The sequence below is a fragment of the Marmota flaviventris genome, chromosome 1, assembly GCF_047511675.1.
Source record: "Marmota flaviventris isolate mMarFla1 chromosome 1, mMarFla1.hap1, whole genome shotgun sequence".
Classification (NCBI taxonomy): domain Eukaryota; kingdom Metazoa; phylum Chordata; class Mammalia; order Rodentia; family Sciuridae; genus Marmota; species Marmota flaviventris.
The window spans coordinates 102,619,846-102,646,003 of record NC_092498.1 but is presented as its reverse complement, the minus strand read 5'-3'; the positions used below and the strand labels follow the sequence as shown (position 1 = coordinate 102,646,003).

Sequence of the window (26,158 nt, the reverse complement as noted above, 5' to 3'; positions counted from 1 at the left end):
GCTCCACAGTCTTCCTCCTGCTGATCCTTTAAATGCACCCTAAACACTCAGGCCACCATCCGTCACCTGCCTTACCACTGATCACCTACCTGCCACCAGTCACCTGCCTACTACCAACACCATGCGCTGTCTCATCAGCCTGGCCCTCGGCCTTCTCGCCCTGAAGGCAGTCCTTGCTCTGGACCCAAATTTCATCTCACCAGGTAGGCCTAAGCCACAACACACCTTACTCCAGAATCTCTAATTCCAATATAAGCTAACACACTGGTAGCACTGGTGGTTTGATAAAGGGACAAGAAGGAGAGGAACAAAAAGGCAGAAAAACAGGGTTCTATCCCCCCATGGTGAAGGCTTCATACCCCAGGGCTGAGGCCATGGTCCCTAGATGAGAAGTGCCCAGCTGGGAGATGGGGTGATGGGAACGGAAAGTGGTTCTCAGGCCCTGTCACATCAGGTGAGGCCATTAGCTTTCCACCTCCCACAGTAGGTCTTGCAGCTTTGTTTCCTGATTTTCACAGCTGACTTCTACTTTTCAGGAGAAGCTGTATCACAGTTTTGGTAGATTGGGGGAGGTGTTTTTTGTTTGTTTGTTTGTTTTCCCCTCTAAGAAATGGAATCTTGAGAGTTGGGGGCTGGGATCCCTGGTAGTTTCCATCTTTGTCTCCATCTTGCCTTCCCCCGAGGAACTTCAAGGGTGGGAAGAGGGTCTAGGCCCCCACTCACCTGCCTGTCTCCTGTGTAGTTCAGGTCATGTGCCCTGAGCCCAGCTCCTCCGAGGAGATGTCCTGTACCCCAGCCTGCCTCACCGATGAGGACTGTCTCGGCAACACCAAATGTTGTCCTAGTGCCTGTGGCCGCTCCTGCAGAACCCCAGTCATCGGTAATGTCCTGCCTAGCCCTGGTGGGGAGGGAGGAACCAGCAATGGCAAGATTCTGCCTTGAGTGGGGCACCACAAACCTCTTTTAGAGCCCACAAACCAGCCCTGTACCTGCAACCCATCTGTGAGTGCCTCCACCCCACAAGCAGCCTTGTGATCTCCCACTAGTTTGGTTTCTAAGGTCTCCAAGCCACCAAGGGTGCTATGGGGGATCCTGCCCTGAGACAAACAAGATGGAGGCCCCTGGGACACATTTGACCTCAGGGTTCCACAGACATTAAATTTCCCTATTCATAAAATAGGGTTTTTCAGTTCAGGGGTGCAGTGAGATGGGCCCAGCAAGGAAGGCTGTGAGCATGAGAGCGCTTTGGGTGCTAAAGGGCTGGCCCATCTCTCTCCAGAAGCTGCCCCCAAAGCTGGTAGCTGCCCCTGGGTGAACAACCAGATCTCCCAGCTGTGTCAGGAGGAGGACGAGTGCTCCCGTGACAGCGAGTGTTATGGTGACAAGAAATGCTGCATGAGCAATTGTGCTAGGAGGTGTCTGGACCCTGTCCAAGGTATGCAGCCTCAATATCGCCCCTTGGGTCCCTTTCTCCCTTGGCTTTCTCTGGTTAGCACCTCATCCTCAGGGGGCAAATCAGAAACAGGCCAGGAGGTAGATCCCAGGTTCCACAGAGGTTCTCTTTGCCAACTCACTGTGACACTGCAGGTTTCCTTGGGCACTTGATGTGCCACTCAGGTCAGGAGTGGCTATCAGTAGAAAAGGGAGCTTAGAGAAACAGTCCAGAACTCAGATCAGGCAGCTGGTGGGACTTGGTCTTGGGGGGCCTGTGCCTTTGGCACTTAATCGGAAGGGGAGTAAAGAGCTTGAGGTTAGGAGCTTCAGTGAGACATGGGTTCAGAGCTAACTCTTCATACCTACCTGTGACCTCCACATCCTTCACTGAGGAGAATGGTGGCCTTACCTACCTGCCCAAAGGCAATACTGAGGGCAGGGGCAGTGGTGTGAGAGCTGTGCTTTCTCAGGAAAGGCACCTGTTCACCACATCTCTGAAAAAGTAGAGGTGAACAAGCTAGCACATGAACCACAGCATAGATGACCAAACCTCCTCTCCCTATACTCCTATCCATTCTCCACTGTAGAGAGCCCTCTCCAGTAAGGAGCCCACCCGAATCCCCTGACTGCCAGGAGAGGCCATGTCCAGTCTGAACCCCAGCAAGAATCTTCTCTCTTGGATCCAGTGACCATATGATGTCTCCTATCTGCTGCTAATAAAAAATCCATTTGGCTTTAAGTCTCTCTGTCTATCTATCCGTCTGTTCTAGGCACCCGAAGAATGGACAAAGCAAACACAGAACTTATCCCTGGGATCTCTGGGGTGGCTGGGGTGGCCGTATGGGAGCAGGCAACTCCCCCCATGGGGATAAGTGTGTGGGGGAGAGCTGGGAGTTCAGTCAGGTTCACTGAGTTTGGGCTAACTCCAGAAAAACTATGGTGGATCTCTGGGCTGGGAAAGAAGTCATCCTACCCAGCCCTGGTGTTATCCAGCCAGTTACCCTGTTACTGACCCCTTCTGAGGTATGACCACCAGGAGCTGAGACTGTGGAAGTCTTGGGGCCCAGAGGGTACTGGGGACTTGGCCAGTCTGGGCAGCATGGAGAGAAAGCAAAAGCATAAAAGGAATCAGAGGGGAGATGGGGCATGTGTTGACACCACGCTAGGTCAGCCTTCTGTAAAGTCTCTAACAAAGTGTATCCGCCCCGCTCCAACACCAGTTAGGCATCCTAAAACCCATGCCAATCCTGATACTGGCAGCCTGGGTTCACATCAGGTCTCACAATTTAGGGGCTGAGTCCCATAAGCCTGCACCCACTCCACATGCCAGCCACAGTCCCAGGGCTTTCTTCACTTCCAACTAATAAGACTGAAAATTTGAAGGTTTCTGTGATCCCTTCAGCTTCAGTGGTTCACTAGAATGATGGCAGAAGTCACTAACTTTATTATTGTTCTTCTATCATAAAAGATACAGATCAAGAGGAGCCAAATAAAGGGACACACAGTGTGAGGTCAAGGGGTGGGAGGATGCAGGAGAGTCTTTCCCCATAGGATCTGGGTGAGCCACCCTCCCTGCACATCAGTGTGTTCATCAACCCACAAGGTAGCCTGAGCTTCAACATCCAGATCTTTTATGGAGGTTTCATTACATAGGCATGACTGATTCGATAATTGGCCATTGGTCATTGAAGTCAATCTCCAGCCATTCTCTCCCTGGAGGTCAGAGGTAGTGCTGGAATTTCCAACCTTCTTATCCTGTGGCTGGTCTTTCTAGAGACCATACCCCATCTAAAGCTAAACAGGTGAGAATCACCTCTTTAGCAAAGACCCTACTACCACTAAAAATGTTGTGGTGGAGACCACCATCTGGGATCCACCCTAAACTTCTGGCTCTCAAATTTGACTGCAAGTCTATTGAGCTGAAGTAGGTTTTTCATGTACCCCACATGATTCAGTAATCCACCAGATTGGAAAGTTGAGGCTGCAGTGGCCTCCAGCTCTCTCAAAGAGCAGAGCAGGGGACTGAAATGGAGAGGTGCTCTGTGGACTGTAGGTGGCAAACACCAAGCCATACACTGTGATATGATTACAAATATCCTCCAGTCTTTGTCCCTGGTGCATTTTTAAATAAATACACACACACACACACACACACACACACGTTGTAGATGAACACAATACCTTTTTTTAAATTTATATTTATGTGGTGCTGAGGATTGAACCCAGTGCTTCACACATGCCAGGTGAGCGCTCTACCACTGAGCCACAAACCCAGTCCTGTCCCTGGTTCTTGACATGGAGCTTCTAAAACAGTACTCCCTAAACTCACTTGGCAATTGAGGTGGCCAGCTGGGTTTGTTAACTGGCTTTATTCATAGAGAAACAAATTTTTCAGGTATCTAAAACAGGAAGCAATTTTGCATCTTGGGGTGAGACACACACACACTTTCCACAGAGTTAAAGTTCCCATCCTCCCACAGAAACTAAGTGATAGGGGCACTGAATTTCTTGATGTATACATATCAAAGAAAGTACATACCATCACAAGATAAATGCTCTGAAGAAAGAATGGGGGAACTCCCCACCCCATTTTTTAAAATTTTTATTTTTTAGTTGTAGTTGAACACAATACCTTTATTTTATATTATTTATTTATTTTTATATGGTGCAGAGGATCGAACCCAGAGCCTCCCACGTGCTAGGCAAACGCTCTACCGCTGAGCCATAACCTCAGCCCTCTCCCCCATTTTCAACTGGAAAAATTTGCCTTTAATTTTCACAACCTCCCCCATGCTGGGGATGGAACCCAAGGTCTCATGCATACTAGGTATGTGCTCTACCACTAAGCTACACCCCAAGCCCTTACCTATAATCTTTAACTCATTTTGCTTTACAGACTTGAGCCCGGCTCAAGCTCTACTTCAAGCAAACTAAGAACTGAGTCAGTGTTTCTCTTCTGGATCTTGATCCCCAAAGTAAGGCAAGAAGAAAGTTTCCCAAGCAAGGGATGAGTGCTAATGGGCAGCGATGCTTTAGTGGAACTTCCTGGAGATGATCGGCCTCCTTCTGAAGTTGGGCCAAATCTGACCATTCCTGAGATGGAACTTGAGAGGTGGGTTCAGTCACTCTACATGGATCCATGGGAGATGGTCATAGCCCCACCAAGGCACTGAGCTCTGTGTCCTCTTTTAAAGAAGGATGTTAGAACTGAGGGGACCGAGCTGGTACCAAGCAGGCAGCTGGTGAGCCCACGGGAGCTTGGCACCTGACAGTTCCCTCCGGTTGCAGAAAACTGAAGCCAGGCGTAGGCGGTGGCCCGGCGGCTTCAAGGAACCTCAAGACCTAAGGGTGCTTCATCAGCTCAAGCCCTCGCGTCCACCTTCTCACACGGAAGAAACACGGTACGTGGTACGTTTTCCGTAAAAAGAAAACACGGTACGTGCGTCTGGTCTTTGGTTTGAGCCTGCATATCTTAAACCAGTTCTGCTCCCAACCCCCGCCCTTTTTTTTTTTTTTTTTTTTTTTTTTTTTGTGGTGCTGGAGATTGAACCCAGGGCCTTGTGCATGGAGGCAAACACTCTACCAACTGAGCTATATCCCCAGCCCTTCTCCTCCCCTTTTCTCTGCGTCTCCCATCACTACATATGGCGCTACGTTGCGTGTATCCTCAGACCCCACGAGCAAACCCAAAAAAGGCGGTAGGCGTGGCTCCTAGAGGGATGGCTGCCACCGGGGCGACTTCCGGTGAACTACGTTTCCGGCGGCGCTCCTAATGACGTAATGAGCGCGTCTGCCTCTTGGGCCTGGGGACAGTACGGGCGGCGGATGGAGGTCAGCAAGAGTGTTCGCGGCGTAGGTCCGGCGCCATCGGGGGTGGGGGAAAGGGCTACTGAGCGTGGATACTGAAGGCTTGAATGCAGAGGTGTGGTGGGCCTGGAGTGGGTGGGGGCGGCGACCTCGGAGAGGGGGCCGGTAGGGGAGCTACACGCGGTCGATCCGGGGAAGGGCTCAGCGAGGGTGTTGGGATCCTAGAGACCCGGAGGAGGAAGCCAGCGGGGACGCTGGACTGTGGGGGTGCGGGTGCTGGCGAAGGAGGCTGGCAGGGGCCTGAACGCGGTGGGCTCGACGGCTGCCTGCTCGGTACAAGCTGGCGAGTGCGCATGCGCCCCTTCTGCCTGTGGCGTCCACGAGGCCGGGCCTGGAAGGTGCTTCCTTCCTGCGTTGACCCTTGGTGTCCCCAACGAGTCGATTTTCGTATGGCTATATTTGAGCAGCAGACTTCCGAGTTGATATTTGCCTAAGCCTAAGTGCGGCTTCTGGTCTTATTTCCCTTCTCCAAACAGCTTTTAGAATTATCTTAAAAATTGGAAAGATTTTCCAGCGCCTCCCTCACAGTGCCTGGATTAAAAGTGGTAAAAGTGGGGCTTGAGCAGACGCTCTTTTCTGTACCTGATATTTTTTTCCCTTATGTAGAGTTAAGTTAAGCTTTTTACAGCTGCAATAATTGCTCGTGTGAAAATAAAATTTTACAGTCATATACTGAAGTCCAGGAAGTAGAAGAAAATAAAAGGTGCTTTCTGTTTGGGCAGAAGCAAGGCTCCCATTACATATCTTAGCCAGGTTATTCAGTCACCCTAGGGAGCAAGACTGGCAGAATTGTTAAAAGTAACATCATAAGGGTATGAAACAGGTTCTTGAAAGAAGTTGACATTTTGTGGGGCTTGGAAAAATGAAGTGTTTTTTGATGGGCCCTATGATGAGGAATAGCAAGCCTGCAGGGTAGAATGAAAGTGCAAAGCCTGATTAGAATAAGGCCTTGGGTAATGGGGAGATGAGATAAAGCTAGGAAGATAATTTGGGGCCATGTTAGGAATGATTTTTGTGATTCAGAAGTTTTGTTCTTAGAAATTGAGGGAAGGGAACTCCAGTCTCCCTTGGTTTGGGGGAACTCACTCCCTTATCTGGATTGTTAAAATATATCCACAAAAGCTTTAGGAAAGTGAGTTTTCCAGGATCATTCTCCAAACCAGTAATTCTTAATCCTGGTAACCTTGTGGTGGGAGATGGGGGGATTAATGCTCTCTCAGCCTTACCTGTAGAGATTCCCAATCAGGAAGTATTGGGCAGGACCTGGTAGTCTGAATTGTTAACCACGCAGGTAATTTTGAAGCACAACCAGTGCTTTACAGGCTTCTGAGTTTTGATATTTGATGACATTATGTACTGAAACAAAAGCCCTCTGAGGTGTTACTTCAGAAAGTACTGTCTCAGAGCTGGGCATTGTGGCAAGTGCCTGTACTCCCAGCTACTTAGGAGGCTCAGGAAGAGGATCACAAGTTTAAGAGCATCTTGGGCAAGTTAGCAAGTCCCTACCTCAAAATCCAAAAAAAGTTTGAGAATTTAGCTCATGATAAAGTGCCCCTGGGTTCAATCCCCAGTGCTACAGAGAGAGAGAAAACTATCTCACACGTGGATAGTCAAAAAGGAGAAAGATTAAGGCTGGTTTTAGGGAGAGGGTAAGTGTGATTTCATGTCATTTGTCATGTTTTTCTCCTGAATTTATGGGTCAGGATCTGCTACTCTAGGACCTTCTTCTCTTTTTTTTTTCCTCAGGGCTTTGGAATCATTTGCTAGGAGTCTTATCTCCTGTACTCCCAGGCCATAATGGCAGCCCGCCTAGTGAAACAATGCACATACCTCCTGAGAGAAGCCACTCGCTTATCCCCTGCTATGGCTCCAGTTAGTCGACTGAGACTTGCCAGGACAGCCCATAAGACTTTGACCTTCTCAGCCATCTCACACAGTTCCCACTCTCCAGGTTCCTTGACAGAGTTGGTAGAAAAGGATCAAGTGTTTACTCCTTACCCAGAGCGCCAAGAGATAGACCGGCTCATCGAGAAGGCCACCAGTCCACAGGAGCTCTTAGAGCTGGTTGGTGGTGATCAGAGCCTGCACCACAATCATGCGGCCCTCATACTTATCCGCCTTTCTCATCTGCTATCCGAGAAGCCAGAAGACAAGGCCTTGCTCATACAGGATATTCGCTTTCAGCAACTTCTTCATCTAGTCAGTAGTCAGGTGGGTGCAAACATGTTGTTTGAGGGCTTAGAGGAAGGGACAGTAGCCAGAGGCACCAGTGATAGACAGGCCCCCCCCCCCCAAGCATCTTGTGGTGGTTCTTTTTCTAAATTTCAAGTACTTTTATGTGCTTTCTGCATTTATCCTTATAATAACCTTGGTAGGTATATATTTCTATCATCATTTTATAGACAGGCAACCAAACACACAGAAACAAGTATAGTAAACAAGCCTGATTCTTCTCATTTCCTTTAGTGCTTTCTCCCTTCACATATTGCATTGATTTACATTCCCAATTCAATTCCCAGTGTCTGGGTGCTGACTGGACACTACTGTTGAGGCTGGAGGAGATGCAGTATGACCAGTGGATGGCCCTAAAGTTTAAGCTGGGCCTCAGTGTAACCTAGCCACATTCATACTTTGAAAGGATGAGCACAGAGAAGAGACAAGGCCCATTTATGTGACTCTCAGGAGTAGCACCTTATTTCAGAAAACCAGTTTCTGCTCTATATAAGGAAAGGGCCCTTCACATAGTGCTTCCCGGGGCTCCATAGCAAAAAAAAGAAATATAATTCCTATCTTCTCCAAACTGGCCATACATAATCTGCTGGAAAGGAGGTACTCAGGCACTGAAACCGTGTGCCCAGTTGTCATACATGATGAGGAAAGGGTTGTGCTGAATATTGAATATATGAAGCTGAAGGTTTTTAAATCATTATAATGCAGTATAGCTGGTTTTCCCATGAATTAGGACAGTATAACTAATTAGCACTTTTGTTTTAATTAGTTATCTACAGTGTGCTTGCACTGTGTGTACTGAGTTCAGGTACAAGCACACAGTCATAAGATTAATTCCATAGGTCCTTTCTTGTTCTGTAGTTTTAATTGTTACTTATTGAATGTTTTTCACACACTTGATTGAAACAAATCTTTAACAAACTAAACATTGGAAAAATTGTAAGGCAGTAACAACATGGAAATAGAGTGTTTGTGCTGTAAATAGTAACAATGCTTGCTTTCAGAAAATTTTCCACAGAATACCAGAAAGATGCAGATACCTGGACCTTATGTGAGACTATAATGAAGTACTTTGTTCTTCTTCCCCAACCTTTCAGATTGCAGCTATTCTGTTCCTGGCTTATTTCATTTCATAGGTGGTTTATGTAACCCTTTCACAGGTAAAGAAATGAGCTAAGGAGTTGATGTGAAGACACTGAGCACAGGAAATGGTAGCCATGCTTGTTTTACCATCTTCCATGAGGATGAGGTCTGGACCTCATTGACCTTTTGACTCCTTAACTCTGTGAGACCTTGAGTCACTTCTTGCATGGGGCAGAGTTGGCCTCTTCAGAAATGAGATGGGCACCAGCAACAGAGGCAGAGGGAGCCCGTTTTCTGCTGGTGATCGGGTCAGCTTATCTTTCCTAGGATACCTCGACATTTGAGAGTTGTCAAGGCATAGTGGTTACTGGGATTGGAGGGGTTTGGTTTGTTGGTTTGTTTAACTCACCTGTCTTAAGACTTTTCCTGTGAACCTTCATGTATCAGGGAATACCTGCCTCTGAGGTAATCAAGAGGCTCCCAGACTTAAGTCACTCTACTAGAGGATATGGGGTAATGATACACTTGAGCCCTATCCCTGTTGTTTTTCAGGATGTCATTTCTTCCACTTATTACATTAATTAGAAACAAGTGATTACTATGTTGAAGTGAAGTTTTAAGGGTTGAAGTTTGGCATTGTAAGTAAAAGTAATGAGTTGTGGACAAGACTGACATTAGAAAGTCTAAAGTGCTGCCTTCTTTGCTATCAAATCAGACCCATACTTTCTAACCTTAGTCTCTCCCCCCCCACCCCACTTCCCCATACTAGGGATTGAACTCAGGCACTTGATCACTGAGTCATGTCCCAAGCCCATTTTGTATTTTATTTAGAGACTGGGTCTCACTGAGTTGCTTAGCTCCTCACTGTTGCTGAGGCTGGCTTTGAACTCATGATCCTCCTGTCAGCCTCCCGAGCCACTGGGATTAGAGGCATGTGCCACCATGCCCAGCTCTGACCTTATTCTTGACATGCTCTGCTTACAGTTTGGATCTACAAGTCTGCACAGTACACAACAGGGGAGGTGGAACATGGTTTCTATTGAATCAGCCACATCAGGTCAGCTCTATGTTAGGGAAACTTAGAGAATTTCTCTTACCACTCAAAGAGTTCTTGCATGCAAACTACACTACCTATCTTGAACAGAAACTCTTGATTTATTAGTTTCAGGAAGCAAGCCCATCAGGGATAGGTGCCAGGCCCTGTTAGAGCAGGACAGGTGCTGTTCTCTGAAGAGTTTTAGTAAATATTCCTGGAATGGCAGCTACCACCCCAGACGCAGAATCTCTGGGGTGACATATGTGATTGCCCTTTTCCTTTCTCTGTCCAGATAGCCACAGTCTGGCATGGGACTCTTGTGAAGCTGCTGCGGAGCTTATACATTTTGGCACTCCCCGGGACCTCTAAGGAACTGCAGTCAGTGGAGCAAGAGGTGCGCTGGCGCCTGCGGAGGCTCAAATACAAGCACCTGGTCTTCCTGGCTGAGTCATGCGCTGCCTCCATGCAAGAGCAGCATTCCAAAGAGCTGCTGGCTGAGTTGCTGGTGCACCTAGAGAGGCGCTGGACAGAGATTGAAGATGGCCGCACAGTTGTGGCCATCATGATGAAGGCAGGGCACCTTTCAGAGTCATTGATGAACCGCCTGGAAGACAAGGTATGGGAATGAGAGCATGCTGCCCCTGGCCTGCCTCCCTGGGGACTTTGGACTTGTGCACTGGGACAGGAGCCCTAGAAACTTCTGTCTCAGATGTCTCACAAGGAAGGACCAGAGGGTTCCAGAGAGCAGGTAGTTACTCTATGACATTAATTCAGCACCACCCACCCACTACTCCTAATATAAGCCACTTCCTTTGATTGCATCTGTCTTTCTCCTATTTCTCCCACCTACATGATATTGAAAGGCATGAGAGATAGTTCCAGAAGTTAACACAGGTGTCCTGGGCCAGCCCTTGCACAATAGCCCAGCTTCTGGAAGAACTCTCCCAGAGGTGCTGTGTCCCCCACCCACTCTCTCCTTGCAGTCAAGTCAAATTCAGTTCCCATCTTCTCATGGTGGGGGCTGGCCCAGATGGCTGCTACAGCAAGTCACGCTGTTCATGGGCCCTGTGTCCCCTGCTCTGGGACATGGGGATAAGTTTGGCTGCGGACATGATACTCTGGGTCCAGGAGTCCCTGAGGCAGGGGAGGAGGCAGGCCCTGCCTAGATGGGCCTGTGTTGAGTAGCTCAGGCCCAGTTGCTGTCTCACAGGGACTGCACTGGATGGGACCCCTGCCCCCAGCTCATCCCTGCCACCTCAGGCCATCAAGCTGACCCCTGCGCGACTGTGGTTGACAGTGCCTGGAGCTGGTGGAGCAGTTTGGCCCTGACGAGTTGCGGAAGGTGCTAATGACGCTGGCAGCTCAGAGCCGGCGGTCGGTGCCCTTGCTGCGGGCCATCTCCTACCACTTGGTACAGAAGCCCCTCCCGCTGACGAAAGGCATGCTTCTGGACCTGGCTTATGCCTACGGTGAGGAGGGTAGGAGCCCTGGCAAGGAACCACCTGCAGCTTTGTCAAATTCAGTGCTTATTTTACCCATGATAGGCACTGGCCCAGAAGGCTGCCACAGAAACATTGTGACTCATGGGCCCTGTTCCCTTTGACTAGGCTCAGGGATAAATTTGGTCACAGACAACAAACCCCTAGACCTCAAGTGTGAACAAAGTGGCAGAGTGGGTAGCTGCTGGTTTCCCCAGCTAAGCCTTGTGATCTGCAAACTCAGGCAAACTCAGCTTCCACCAGACACAAGTGTCCCAGCGCCTGGCTGCTGACCTCCTGTCACTCATGCCCAACCTGACATCTGGTGAGGTAGCCCGCTGCACCAAGTCCTTCGCCTTCCTCAAGTGGCTCAACCTGCCCCTGTTTGAAGCCTTTGCCCAGGTGAGCTGGGGCCGACTTCAGGGCCCAAAGTCTGACCCAATTTAGAAACTGGCTCCTTAGGCCTCTGTTGGGAGACATTGTTTTAATTAGTGAAACAAAGCTAATCCAAAACATTCATTTTTAGGTGGTAAATTCAGATTTATTACTTTTTAGCAAATCTGGAACTAGATGTGTAGTGATAAAAAAAGTATATATATTTGAGAGCTGTTAACTGTGTTGTTGATTGTTGTGGTTGCATTCATCTTGAGGCAGCAGTAGCAAGGAAAGCAGAGGGCGAGGCTGAGAATCCTTAACTCTTCCTAGTTACTGACTGCCCCAGATGGAATTGCAGGGAAAGATGCAGCCAGTCTAAACCAAGTGTTCCGATAGAGTATTTCTAAAGCCATCATCAGGGAGGTAGTTTCTAGATGTCCCTATCCTCTATGGACAGCTGCTGCTGGTTGGAGAAGGGTCTGGCCCTGTGTGAGTGGTGAGAGTTCGTTAGCCTGGGATAGGGTCCTCCAGCTGCCTCTGGAGGATTAGTCTTCACTCAGACTTCATCCTGTCCTTCTGCTGTCTCTGCATGGTTCAGCACATCTTGGACAGAGCCCAGAATGTTACCCTGCCTCACCTGTGCAGCATGCTTCTGGCTTTTGCCCGTTTGAACTTCCACCCAGAAAAAGAGGATCAATTCTTCAACCTGGTATGGGCTTCTACTCACTACCCATTAACCTCTCCCTGCCATCTCCTAGCTATTGGTTCTGAACTACCACTGGGTGAAAGGGGAGGGACCATGACCCCTGACACTGGGTGGGTTAGAAGAGGAATGGCATTCCAGGGACCTTTTGAAAATAGACACAAAATCTCATGTTGTCCTATGATGACTCCCTCGCTTCTTTCTCAGTGTACCACCTTTCAACACACTGCTGCTGATGCCCTCCGGGGCTTCAGTAGTCCTATACAGAGATTCTGAGAAGGCTTGGCATTGGAAAGTTGGGGGTGGGGAGTGTCCTATGTGGACTAAGTGCACCAGCTATTGGGCAAAGGACTTTTTAGAAAGACCTGAGACGTCACAGAAACCACCAGACCAAGTTTGACCCCAGGCTTCCTGGGACACTACTGGGGACTGTCTGATAAGCTCTGGTACCTCTGGCCAGGGTCCAGCTCTTGCTCCCAGTGGCCTTCCCTGGCTACAGTGTTATAGGTCAAGACAAGGTCATTGGCTGCTGTCTGCACTTGCATGTAGCAGTCCCTAGGCAAGGCCAACTTTCCCTGCCACACCCTGTCCTCATCCAGGTACATGAGAGGCTAGAATCTGCACTTGCAAGCCTGGAGCCAACCCTACAGGTGAACCTAGTGTGGGCACTCTGTGTGCTGCAGCAGGTGCAGGAGGTGGAGCTACAAGCTGTTCTCAATCCTGGATTTCACACAAGATTTCTAGGTGAGATATTTCCCCACCCATAACCTACTGCACTGCTGCAGCTGGGAGGCTGCCTAATTTGCCTACCTAGAGCTAGGTAAGAAATTGCAGTAATGATAGGAGGAAGCCAGAGCACACCTCCAGGGCTTCTCCATCATTCCCTGCAGGTGACCCAAAGACCTTAACTCTGCTGGCCCCAACCCAGAGCACTAGGTCCAAGGCTGGGTAGGGAGCCACTATCCTCCCATTTAGGTTCTCTCTCAACCTCCATATCTGTTCCTCCTGGCCCTAACCTACCTGCTTCTCATCCCCCAGAGGGCAAGTGTCTAAAGGACAAGAGCACCCTCCAGAAGCTGCTCCACATCAATGCCACCGCCCTGCTGGAGCACCCCGATTACAAGGGCCCCCTCCTGCCAGCTTCAGCCTTGGCCTCCAAGCCTTCTGCCCCTGACAAGAAGATGACCCCCTTACAAAAGGAACTACAGGAAACACTGAAGGTGCTGCTGGGAAGCTCTGAGCGGGGCTGCCTTGAGGTGGCCACTCGATACGGCTGGGTGCTGGGTAAGGGCTCTCTCAGCTGGCAAAGAGCCTGACTCTTCCCAACTCTTAGCAGTTAAAATTGTTCTAACCCTTCTCTGCTGCAAGGAGCATCCCACAGAATTGCAGTGCCCCCTACTCCCCTGTTTCCACATTGTAGGGATGGTTTCTGAGGGGGTGGTCTCTGAGGAGGTGACAGTCCCAGCAGACTCTCATCCACACTTCTTACCAGATGCTGAGGTACTATTGGATGCTGATGGCCAGTTTCTGCCCCTGAGGGACTTTGTTGCACCTCACCTTGCCCAGCCAGTTGGGAGCCAGCCACTGCCACTGGGGGCTAAAAGGTAGGTGGCCAGGAATCTCCAGTAAATACATCCACAGCTCTTGGGCTATATACACGGACCGGTCTCTCTCTTTCCTCCAAGGAGTTGAGAGCAGCCCTTATCAGTCATCCTTCTTCCTGCCAGGGTTGCTTTCCTGCGCTGGGAATTTCCCAACTTCAATAGCCGAAGCAAGGATTTGCTGGGCCGCTTTGTCCTGGCTCGCCGCCACATGCTGGCTGCAGGCTTCCTGTTGGTGGATGTGAGTACTGATTGGGAGTGTGGTCCCTTCTGTACAAGGAGAAGAGCCAGCCTACAGCTGGAAGGATATAGACAGATGCCTAGGCCACCAACCTCTCTCCCCTATCCCTGCCAAGTCTTAGAAGCTAGAGCTTGGCCCCTGGGGTATATCTGGAATGCCATCAAGCCTCCCATTTTAGCTTTGTGGGTGGGTAGGGCTGGGCATCTCATTTACAGATGAGGAAGTGAAGCTCAGAAGGCTACACAACTATTGAGAATCAGAGTGGGTACTGGAGCTGCTGTCTGCCTCTCTTGTCAGGGTTGGTTCTCAGAAAAGGTAAGACCCGCAGACCTGTCCAATGATGTTATTATGTGACTACATAGAGTTCCACTGCAGTCAGAACAGGAAAACACAGGCCCAGGCCTGGCTAGAGTACTGGAAAATCTTGACTGAAACTAGAAGATGCTGATAAAGAGCCAGAGAATAAATGCATGCTTTTAAGGACTGCCTACGGGTTCTATCATGTTTTCTTCTTTGGGCAGGTCATTTGGTTTTTCAAATAACCCTTTAAAATTCAGAAACTCATAGGGCTCTCTTCATTCACAACCTGTAGCTCCTTGGCCTCTTCCCTAAGGCCTTGGGGGCTGAGGAGTATGTATGCAGAGATGTCATTCACCAATACTCACCCAAGGGTAAGGGGTCAGTATGAAGGCAGCAGGTAGAACCAAGAGACATGAATGGTCCTCCAGCCCTTATGACCTGTTCCTTCTGCTTCCCTCCAGGTCCCATACTATGAATGGGTGGAACTCAAGTCTGAATGGCAGAAAGGTGCCTACCTCAAGGACAAGATGCGCAAAGCAGTAGCAGAGGAACTGGCTAAGTGACCTGTCCCCATCAGTCTGGACACTACATGCACACAGGCTGACTGCCCAGAGGCCCAGCAGTGAATGCTGGGTAGGCAAGAACTGGCACCGTTGAGGATGAACTGTCTCAGTGTATGACTTTTGGGGAGTGGCCTGTAGCTCCCAGGAATCTCATGGCTAATAAATTTTAAATTTGGTGTTCAGAACCAGGTGGTTTTCCAGGCTTTGTCCCTCTCCTCTCCTCCGCTACCTGCCTGCTTTGGAAGGCAAGAAATGGCTCTTCGGGGCTTGGCATAGAGCCCAGCAAAGGAGAGTTGACTTGAAAGACAGAACACCTAGGGCTCAGATCTCAGGTGTCTTTGCCTGCTGCCTGTCCCAGCTTCTTTTTGGGGACCCTTACTGTAGTGTGTGTGCATCCACATGTGCCTGCTTATTACTGCCTGGGGGCCTGTGACCAACCCCTGTGAACAGGTAGAGTCCTAGAATTAAGAATTTCCAGGGATAAGAAGCTTCCCAGAGGAAGTCAATTGAGTTTTTAGTGCATAGCTGGGCTTTTGACCCAGCCTGACTACCTGGGAGGCTCCCTGTCACCCCTTGTTACACACTTAGATAAGTGGAAGGTCCACTTGTGATGGCTTGTGGTGACAGGTGATGTGAGGGCTGGGTAGATACGTGGGAGGTCCTGACTGAAGCCTTATGCTACCGTTTTGGAAACCATCTGCCCAGATGGGGTCCTGAGGCATCCTCCTTTATGCTGAGAAGCACTAGGGTGTGTACCTTTCTACTAACAATAGAAACTCCCATTGGCAGAGCCAACCTGAAGAGGGTGTGGGTGGTGTGGGTCTCCTCTAGCCATTGGGTGAACCCACTCACCACTTCTCCCCACCTCAACCCATTCCATCAAAGAAAATAAGTATTTGTCCTGTCCACCACTTGGGGCCACTGGTTTTTATTTTGAGGTAATTGGGGCACCATATAGTTATTAAGAAACACTCAGGTGTTTCCCTCTAATAGAACTGGATGACAAGGGCCTACTGTAATACTGACATAAGCAGAAGTCAGGCTAGCTGTTCTCATCATCACATTGGCCATAGGACAACTCTTGTCCTCAACCATCTGCAACCATGAGCCTTTATTACTACTCTTGTCATCCTAAGAATGCTACCCCTAGCCAGGTGAGATGGCACACACCTGTAATCCCAGTGGATTGGAGAGGCTGAGGCAGGAGGATCACAAAGCCATCCCCTAAAGGGGATCACACAATTTTGACTTAGATTTAGAGAAATATGAATTCTCAAGATTTCATTCATATCATTGCATATGCTGATGACTCATTTCTTTGTGTTGCTTAGAGCTGTGCAGCTCTTTTTTTTTTTTTCTTTTTCTTTTTTTGTTGTTGTTAGATGAACACAATACCTTTATTTATTTTTATGTGGTGTTGAAGTTTGAACCCAGTGTCTCAACATGTGCTAGGCAAACACTCTTCCACTGACCACAACCCCAGCCCCAGAGCTGTGTAGCTCTATATCCCATGATATGGCTTGACCACAACATTTACTCACATACCCATATAGGTCTTGGAAACTTTTTCAGTTATTTTCCTAAGAGTGTTAATAGTTTATATTTTACTTTTAATTCCATGATCCGTTTTGAGGATGTACTGAAGTTTTCTCCAAATGGAGAAACTTAATTTGCACAATTTTTGTGAGTCTTAAATTGTTTTGTTGTTGTCGATTTGGTATCAGGGATGGAACTCGAGGGTCACTCAACCACTGAGCCACATCCCCAGCCCTATTTTGTATGTTATTTAGAGACAGAGTCTCACCAAGTTGCTTAGCGCCTCACTTTTGCAGAGGCTGACTTTGAACTCGCAAACCTCCTAACTCAGCTCCCAAATTGAGAAGTTTTTGTTACCTCTCGATTTCCAACTACTCAGGACCATTTGTTGAAAAAGCCATCTAGGCATGGTGGTGTATACCTGTAATCACAGCAGCTGGCGGGGTGGGGTTGAGGCAGGAGGATCACAAGTTTGAAGCTAATGTAGACAACTTGCAAGACCCTGTGCCAAAGTTTAGTGAAGGGCTGGGAATGTATGTAGCTCAGTTATAGAGCACTTGCCTACCATGTGTAATTCCTGAGTTCAACCCCTAGTACCACAAAAAAAAAAAAAAAAAAAAAGACTATCCTCTTCCATTGACATGTTTTTCCACTTCAAAAAGTCAGTTGGGGTGGTGGCTCAGTGGTAGAGTGCTTGCCTAGCATGTGTGAGGCACTGGGTTTGAGTCTCAGCACCACATTTAATAAGCAAAAGTAAAGCTCTATCAGCACCTAAACAAAGTTTAATTAAAAAAAAAAAAAGTCATTTGGGCTTCCGGCAAAGCGGGCAGTGAGTTCAAAGCCAGCCACAGCAAAAAAACGAGGCACTAAGCAACTAAGTGAGACCTTATCTCCAAATAAAAAACAAAATAGGGCTAGGGATATGGCTCAGTGTTTGAGTGCCCCTGAGTTCAATCCCTGGTAACCCCCCAAAAAAGTCAACTGAGGGACACAGCTCTGGGGCCCCTTCGTTTTGGAGAAGTCCATCTCTGTTCTATCCTTTAAATAAATAAAACTCGCTTTCTACACTTGCCTCAGCGTTTCTCAGGTGTTCAATCTTCCCATCAGGGAAATGGGATTTGGCCCTCATTCTCATCTCCAGTCCCACCGAGATCATCATTGAGAAGCACCCACCTCTCAGATGACTTTACAACCTGTTACTTCCAAATACGACTTGCTATGAACCTGTCTACTGATCCAAAACATTCCTAAAAGGGTAACCCAAACTGCTTGCTCCACATCACCCCTTCTCAGCTCAAAGCAACCAGGGTAGTCATCATCCATTTTCCCTTACCAGCAGTAAGGGTTCCCTTCTGTGGGTGGGAGGACAGTCAGTGTACATAATGAATGATTGGGTCAGAAAAGAGGGCGTTGCTGATTCAAGAGGTAATAAATGCTAATGTTAATTCCCTCCTGCAGCCTATTATGAAGTTACCTGCCTCCAAGAAATCGTTCCTCCCGGCAAGGGATTGCTAAAGAATGCCCCCTGGGTTGCTCTTTTCCTGCGGGTACCCTCTTGGCGGCTACATATTCCTGCCCTTAGATCACTCCACCTTTTGGCCCACCTTTTGGTCACTAGTCAAGTAGGCAGGTTGGAGGGAGGAGAAAGTGTGAGAACAAAGGAAATCTAAAATGTGTAAAAAGGGCAGGATAGCCCCACTTCCTCAGACATACAGCTCTGGGGCCCCTTAAGAGAAATCTATTTATGTTCTATCCTTAAAATAAATCTTTCTTTCTATTAAAAAAAAAAAAAAAAGTCAATTGGGACCAGGAATGTGGTGCACACCTGTAATATCAGCAACTAGGGAGGTTAAGGCAGGAGGATTGCAAGTTTGAGGCCAGCCTCAGCAACTTAGCCAGACCTTGTTTGAGGTAAAAAAAAAAAAAAAATGAGAGTGAAGGATGTAGTTCAGTGGTAGAATGCCCCTTGGCTCAATCCCTAGTACTGGGGGAGGGGGGGGGAGTCAATTGGGCACATTTGTGTATGTTTATTGCTGAGTTTTTGTGCTGTTGATCTGTTACCTGCATCATCACGTGTTCTTGATTACTGTAGCTGTAAAATAGGCCTTGATTGGGTAGAGTGAATGAGCCCTTTGATTACATTTTTAAAGCTTGTTTTAGCCCTACTATATCCTAAGCCTTTCTATCAAGTTTTTGTTCTGTTTTACAGTGCTGGAGATCAAATCCAAGCCTTACACAAGCCTTACTTATGCTAGACAAGTACTCTGCCACCAAGCCACATCTCCAACCCCAGTCCTTCAAGTTTTTGAATAAGTTTGTCTATGTCCACAGAATAAATAAGTGAATAAAAAAGGCCAGGAATGGTGGCACATGTCTGTAATCTAAGTGGATTGGGAGGCTGAGGCAGGAGGATCAGGAGTTCAAAGCCAGCCTCAGCAAAAGCAAGGTACTAAGCAACTCAGTGAGACCCTGTCTCTAAATAAAATACAAATGGGCTGGCGATGTGGCTCAGTAATCCAATGCCTCTAAGTTCAATACCCAGTACCTCCCCCTGAAAAAAATACTGTACTGGGATTTTAATAGAAATTGCATTAAACCTATAGATCAATTTGGGAAGACGCAACATCTTGACTACTGAACATCTTGTGTCTCTTTATTTAAGTCTTTGATTCATTTTATCAATGTCATTCAGTTTTTGTTTTGTTAAATGTATACCTAAGCCTGGTATGTTGGGGCACGTCTATAATGTCTGTGACGGGAGCCTATGGCAGGAGGATCCCAAGTTCAAAAACAGTCTCAATAACTTAAATCTCAAGATAAAACATAGAAAGGGCTGAGGATATAGCTCTGTAGTAAAGTACCCCTGAGTTCAATCCCCAGTACAAAAAAAAAAAAAAGCATACTTAAGTACTGCATGTTTTTTAGAGTGATTGTAAATGCTATTGTGTTCTTGTTTATTTGTTCTTATGTTCACTATTAGTGTAGAAATTGGATTGATTTTTATGTGAACTTCCTGATTTTATGAATTTTTATTTTTGGTGCTGCAGATCTCAGGGCCTTGTATATGGTAGGGAATTGCTCTACCTCTGAGCTATATTCCCAGTCCTATGCATTTTTTATTTCATTAGGAAGCCAGAATTAGACAGGCAGATAGGCAAGGGTCATCCAGAGAATGGAGGAATTGAAATGTTAATTCCTTCCTTGAGCCTTTCCTCCACCCTATCAAGATAACCTGCCCCTTGGGCTGGGGTTGTGGCTCAGTGTTAGAGCACTTGTCTCCCATGCAGTGAGGCTCTGGGTTTGATCCTCAGCACCACATAAATAAAATAAAGGTATTGTGCCCATCTACAACTAAAAAAAAAAAAAAAGATAAACTACCCCTGCTCCAACCTGTTGCTAAAGTAACCTGACCCAGGAATTGTACCTTGTTACCTACCTCTTTTTAAATGAACCCTGCTTTATATGCTTCCCTAATGTTCAACATGTGAGGGAGCAGAATTCGTCACCAGTAACCAGTGGTATCATTCATATTTCCTATATATAAAGTCATATCTTTTGCAAATAAGGATATTATGTCTTCTATATACCTTTTATTTTAACAACTTTATTAAATAATATTTGTTTTTTGCTAAATTATATAATAATAATGAATGTTAAATATTAGTGATTAATGTTCTCATTCACTTGCCTACTTCAAATGAATAATTCAATGTTTTTCAGTCTCTTCACAAATATGTACAACTCTCACCACAATCAATTTTTGAATATTTTTGTCACTTCATAAAGAAACTGTGTACCTTTTAACTTACTTCCCTATATGCTCACCTGCTACCTACAGCCTTAAGCCAACACTAATCTTTTTGACTCTAGATTTCCCTCTCCTGAACTTTAATATGAATGGAATCTTACAGGATGTGGCATTTTGTGACTGACTTCTTTCATTTAGCATAATGTTTATTTACATAGTTTGGTGTTTTAACATATAGCAGCATTCATTTATTTTATAACCAAATAATAGTCCATTTATAGTTTTTACACTTAGCTTTTTGTATCTGTGGGTTCTGCATCTATAGATTCAACTAACCACAAAATGAATTAGAAAAGCATTGCATTTGTACTGCACATATATAGACTTTTTCTTGTCATTATATATTCGCCCAAAAACATATAACAACTATTTACATACATTAACTTTGTATTAGATGTTATAAGTGATCAAGAGATGATTTAAAGTATATGGGAGGATGCACACAGGTTACATATGCAAATATTACCATTTTAAGCAAGGGATACGAGCATTCAAAAATGTGGTATTCTCAGTCCTGTGTTGCCGAAAGCTTGGTCCTTGTTCCCAATGCCAATACAATAATGAGGACATGGTTTTGAGAAAAAGGAAAAATAAGGCTTATTGCTTTCCCAGCAAAGGAGAAACACAGGGGACTCCAGTGCCAAAGACTGATTCTGCCCATTAGCAGGAAAATAGGGTTTTTAAAGAGGTAATTCAAAGAAAATGAGATTAAGGAGGAGAGATCAGGAAAGAGAAGATCAGGAAGGAGTAGGTTATGGAAAAGAAGATCAATGAGGAGGTCAGAGAGAAGGTTGAGAAAAAGAAAAAAAAATGTACATTTCAAAGCCACAAGGGATATAGTCAAAGCATCAAGTGAACCCCTGTTACACTGAAACCAATCCCCTGATGCAGGGACAACTGTAAGACATTTTGCTTATCCATTCATCCACTGATGGACCTTTGGGTTGTGTCCACCTGTTGGTGCTGTATTTGTGTGCAAGTTTGTGTGTGGATGTGTCTTCCTCTTTACTGCAGATATACTTAGGAGTGGAATTGTTGAGTTTATGGTAACTATGTTTAATCTTTTAAGAAAATGCCAATCTGTTCTCTGAAGGAGCAGCACCCATTTTACATTCCCACTAACAATGTATGAGATTCAAGTTTCTCCATAGTCGCAACACTGGTAACCTGACTTTATTCTAGCCATGTTCATTTTGACTTTTTTTTTTTTTTGTACCAGGGGATTGAACCCAGGGCCTCGCACATGCTAGGTGAGTGCTCTACTGCTGAGCCACACCCCCAGGTCCCTGAGGTTGTCTTTGAACTCATGATTCTCCTGTTTCCGCTGGAATTACAGGCATGCACCACCGCACCCGGCTTGCATATCTTTTTTAGAGAAATACCTATTCAGGTTTTTTTCCCATTTTTAATGTTAGTTTGTCTTTTAGTTTTTTTGTTGTTAAATTCTTTATCAAACATATGAATTCTGCTGGCTGCAGTAGCCACACCTGTAATCCCAGAAATTATGGAAGCTAAGGTGGGAGGATTGCAAATTCAAGGCCAACCTTAGCAATTTAGCAAAGACCTAAACAACTTGGTGAGATTCTGTCTCAAATAATAAAAAATCTGGGAGCAGTGGCACATGCCCATAATCTCAGCAGCTCAGGAGACTGAGGCAGGAAGATGGCATGTTCAAAGCCAGCCTCAGCAATTTAATGAGGCCATAAGCAAGTTATCAAGACTCTGTCTCAAAGTAAAAAAATAAAAAAGGTTTGGGATGTGGCTCAGTGGTAAAGCACTCCTGGGTTATGTCCCCAGTGCTTGTGTGTGTGTGTGTGTGTGTGTGTGTGTGTATGTGCATGTGCGCGCACTTGCGTGCATGTGTTAACCCATGTATATATACAAAAGAAAAAAGAAAAAAAAAAAAAAAAAAAAAAAAAATATATATATATATATATATATATATATATATATATATGAGTTCCAGATATTTTCTCCCATTCTTTGAGTTTATAATTTTCACTTTCTTGATGATACCCTTTGAGACTCAAAAGTTTTAAATTTTGTCATTGTTTTGGATTGTTTTCATTTGGTTGGGTGTTTGTTATTTTTGTTGTTTTTCTTGTTGTTGGGGCAGGGAGGTTGGTGCCAAGGCTGGAACCCAGAGCCTATGCATACTAGGCAAGTGCTCAGCCATATCATATCCCCAACCCCAAAAGTTTTGAATTTTGAAATAGTCCAACTTGTCTTTTTTCTTAGGCTGCTTGTACGTTGTCATTTTTAAGAATTCCTTAGTGAATCCAAAGTCACAAATACTTACCCTTGTGCTTTTTTTCTAAGAGTTTTATAATTTTCACTCTTATCTTTTGTTCCTTTATGATTTTGAGTTAATTTTATATATGATATAAAGTGTCAACTTCATTTTTTTGGATGAAATTACTTAGTTGTCCCAGAACCAAGTGTTGTTATTCTTTCCCTTGCTAAATGGTCTTAGCATCCTTGTCAAAAATCAGTTGACCATGGATATATAGGTTTATTTCTGGAATGTCAGTTTTCTTCCGTTGATCTATATATCCTCTTGCCAATGGTATATTGTCTTTTGATTACTACTGTTTCATAGTTATATTTTGAATTTTTCTCCATGGATTATTTTGGTTGGCTCTTCTGGGTCTCTTGCAATTCATGAGAACTTTAGAATGAGTTTGTCAGTTTGTACAAAGAAGTTAGTTGGAATTCTGATAAGGATTGTTCTGAATCTTTAGATCTTGGATATTGTTACCATCTTAACAATGTTAAATCTTCTGATTCATGAACATGGAATGTTTTCCCACTTATCTAGTCTTTAATTTTTCAACAGTATTTTAAAGTTTCCAGAGTACACGTTTTGAACTACTTTTAAATTTATTCCTAAGTATTTTATGATTTTTATCTTTTTGTTTTGGCTTGGTTTTTTGCATTGCTGGGGATCAAACCCAGGACCTCATGCATTTGTTATTTTATAATGCTGTTGCAAATGGAATTGTTTTCTTAATTTCAATTTTGGATTTCTCATTGCAAGTTGGTATACAGTATAATTGATTTTTGCATATTGGTCCTGAATCTTGCAACCCCAATGAACTTATTAGGTTGTGTCCATTTTGTTTCATTTTGTTTGGGGAGGTACTGGGGATTGAACTCAGGAGCACTCAATCACTGAGCCACATCCTCAGCCCTATTTTGTATTTTATTTGGAAACAGGGTCTCACTGAGTTGCTTAGCACCTAGCTTTTGCTAAGGCTGGTGTTGAACATGCAATCCTCCTACCTCAGCCTCCTGGGGTTACAGGCGTGCACTACCCAGCCTGCCCAATTATTTTTAATTCTATCCCCACTCCCCCATACTTTAAGTCTCTGATACTCCTTCTCAGGGGAGTGCAGCTTTATGTATGCCCACAGTCACCCTAGGATGACCAGTACTGGTAGGACTCTCTTCCTTTTTGTCTGACCACACCTAGCTATTAAACTCCACTAATTGCCACTGACACACACCACTGATTGCTTTAATGCTTTCAACAATCCTCTGAGGCCTAAGTTCCTCTACAAGCTAATCCACGCTGTCTTGTTAGATGGGATAATTTCTGAGGTCAGTGTTTGATATTTTCTCTAACCCCAGGGCACTCAGTTTTCTTATTCCTCAATTTTCTCCAGTGAACTGTCATCCTGTAGTCCAGGCTGTTTTCAATGGATCCACAAATCACCTTTCAATGGTCTTTCACCACAACCTCTGCTGCTCTTGAGAGTGATTCCCCATCCTCTGTTACAAGTGAAGTCAGTGCATTTGGGAAGAGATCAGAAGCTGTCATACAACCTGCTTCTCTTCCCCCAGAGAGAATCTTTAAGCTCAGTGGCAAACTTCTGCATGACACCTACTCTAGGAGCTGAGTTCTCAGTGAAGGAGGCAGCAGTCTCTACTGGAATGTAACCACCACCCCACTAGCTGGGCTCCATCCCAGGGCCTTCTACATGCTAGGTAAACATTCTGTCATTGAGCTACACTCCCATGTCCAATTTTTCTCATTTAACATATTGGTGTTATGAATTAACTTGATGGATTTTCAAGTGTTGAACCAGCCTTGCATACCTGGAATAAATTCTACTTGGTCATGGTGTATATTCTTTTTATTCATTGCTAAATTTGATTTGCTAGTAATCCATTGAGAATTTTTGTTCCTAAATTTGTGAGATTCTGGTCTAGAGTTTTTGAGGGGTACATGTCAGGATACTGCTTGCCTTGTTTGTTTTTGGTACTGGGATTGAACCCAGGGGTGCTGTACCCCTGAGCTACATCCTCTTTTTTTTTTTTTTTTTTAAACAGCCCTTTTTAGTATATGTTGGGACTGGTTTTCTCTAAGTTGCCCAGGCTGGCTTTGAACTTAAAATTCTCCTGCCTTACCCTCCTGAACAGCTGGGATTATAGGCATGAATAATTATGCTGGGCTATTGTTTGCCTTAAAAAAATGAATTAGGAATTGTTTCCTCCTCTTCTGTTTTCTGAAAGAGATTGTTTAAATTGGTTTTAATTCCAATTTAAATTTTTGGTATAATTTTCTAGTGGAAACAACCTAGCTCCTCCGACCCAATCACACCCCCCCCCCTTTTTTTTTCAGGGCAGGGGTTTGAACCCAGGGACTCATGCATGTTGATTTATTTTGAGGAGATTTGAAATTACAAATTCAATTCTTTGATAGTTATGGGACATTAGCTACCTATCTCATCTATTTTGAGTTTTGGGAATTTGTAATTTTCAAATAATCAGTTCATTACTTACAAATTGTTGAATTTATATACATCAAATTGTTTGTAGCATTCCCCTTGGTATCCTTAAAATGTTTGTAGGTTTCATAGCACTAGCCCCATTTCACTCCTGATTTTGGTCATTTGTGTCTTTATTTTTGTTTGTCTTGCAAGAGTTTTAACCAATTTTATATTTTTTCAAAGAACCATGTTTTTATTTCATTGATTCCTTTTATCATCTTCCTGTTTTATATTCATTGATTTCTGTCTTTATTTTACTATTTCCCTTCCTTCTGCTGTGTTGGTTTATTTTGCTCTTCTTTCCTACTTTCTTTTTTCTATTTTTTGTTTGGTTTGGTTTTTTTGGCAGTTTTGGAGATTGAACCCAAGGCCTTGTGCACACTAGACAATTGCATTACCACTGAGCTACATCCTTAGCCCCCCTTTTCCTGATTTCTTGATATAGGAAATCAAATTGTTGGCATGAGACATTTCTTCTCTTATAATTGCTGCAAATATTCTTCCCTGCACTGCTTTGGCTTCATAGTACATATTTTGATATTTTGTGGTTTTATTTTCATTTAGTTCCATGCCAAAAAAAAATTTTTTTCCTTGAATAATTCCTCTGGCCCATGAATTATTTAGAAGTGTGTTATTGAATTCTCAAGTGTTTAGGGATCTTCCTGTTGTCTTTCTCTTAGTTGATTTCAAATTTGAGTTCACTGGTACAAGTATATGCTCCATTTTGTTTGTTTAGGTTGGGTTTTTGGTCTTTGCAGTACTAAGGATACTCTACCACTGAGCTACATCCCTGGCCCTTTGTATTGTTTTTATTTAGAGGCAGGGTCTGGCTAAATTTCTGAGGCTGGCCTTGAACTTGTGATCATCTGGCCTCAGTCTCTTGTATCACTGGGAATGTCCAGCACACCTAGTGATAGTTTCTTTTTGTTGTGGGATCTCCCTTACTAGTTCCCTACCCCCTCTCCCTGTGCCAGGAGCCTCTGGGTAGAGTTGGGGAGGAAAGCAGCATGTTTTCCAACATGCCTCCTTGCCATGCTCAGCTGGTGGTGTCAGCAGGCCTTCACTCTGTATGGGAATGAAGAAATCTACCTGGTTCTCCTGTTGGTAGATTGAGGTAAGGAAATGCCAGGCC

General features: G+C 45.3%; 2 protein-coding genes and 2 non-coding genes across 7 annotated transcripts; all 4 read left to right on the top strand.

Annotated features, from left to right (window-relative positions):
• The first annotated feature begins 121 nt into the window (after window positions 1-121).
• Window positions 122-4,780, top strand: LOC114095173 (whey acidic protein-like). Its single transcript, XM_027938346.2, has 5 exons — window positions 122-203; window positions 743-880; window positions 1,280-1,435; window positions 3,209-3,236; window positions 4,723-4,780. The coding sequence occupies exons 1-5, from the start codon at window positions 122-124 to the stop codon at window positions 4,778-4,780; spliced, it is 462 nt and encodes a 153-aa protein (XP_027794147.2).
• A 420-nt stretch (window positions 4,781-5,200) lies between these two features.
• On the top strand, window positions 5,201-15,095 carry Tbrg4 (transforming growth factor beta regulator 4). 4 transcript variants are annotated; one of them, XM_027938327.2, is made up of 11 exons: window positions 5,201-5,265; window positions 7,048-7,512; window positions 9,942-10,265; window positions 10,947-11,118; window positions 11,372-11,529; window positions 12,101-12,211; window positions 12,805-12,949; window positions 13,244-13,489; window positions 13,698-13,809; window positions 13,933-14,047; window positions 14,809-15,095. In XM_027938327.2, exons 2-11 carry the CDS (start codon window positions 7,099-7,101, stop codon window positions 14,908-14,910), a joined length of 1,899 nt encoding a protein of 632 aa, XP_027794128.1. In that variant the 5' UTR covers window positions 5,201-5,265; window positions 7,048-7,098; the 3' UTR covers window positions 14,911-15,095. The 4 variants fall into 4 exon arrangements, with proteins under 4 accessions (XP_027794128.1, XP_027794130.1, XP_027794132.1 ...); XM_027938329.3 differs by having other exon boundaries at window positions 5,217-5,286; XM_027938331.2 differs by having other exon boundaries at window positions 5,217-5,290.
• LOC114095225 (small nucleolar RNA SNORA5) lies at window positions 10,628-10,763 on the top strand. Its single transcript, XR_003583216.1, has one exon. It is a non-coding gene; the product is annotated as a small nucleolar RNA SNORA5 (small nucleolar RNA).
• Window positions 11,153-11,286, top strand: LOC114095224 (small nucleolar RNA SNORA5). The gene has a single exon (XR_003583215.1). It is a non-coding gene; the product is annotated as a small nucleolar RNA SNORA5 (small nucleolar RNA).
• Window positions 15,096-26,158: the final 11,063 nt, after the last annotated feature.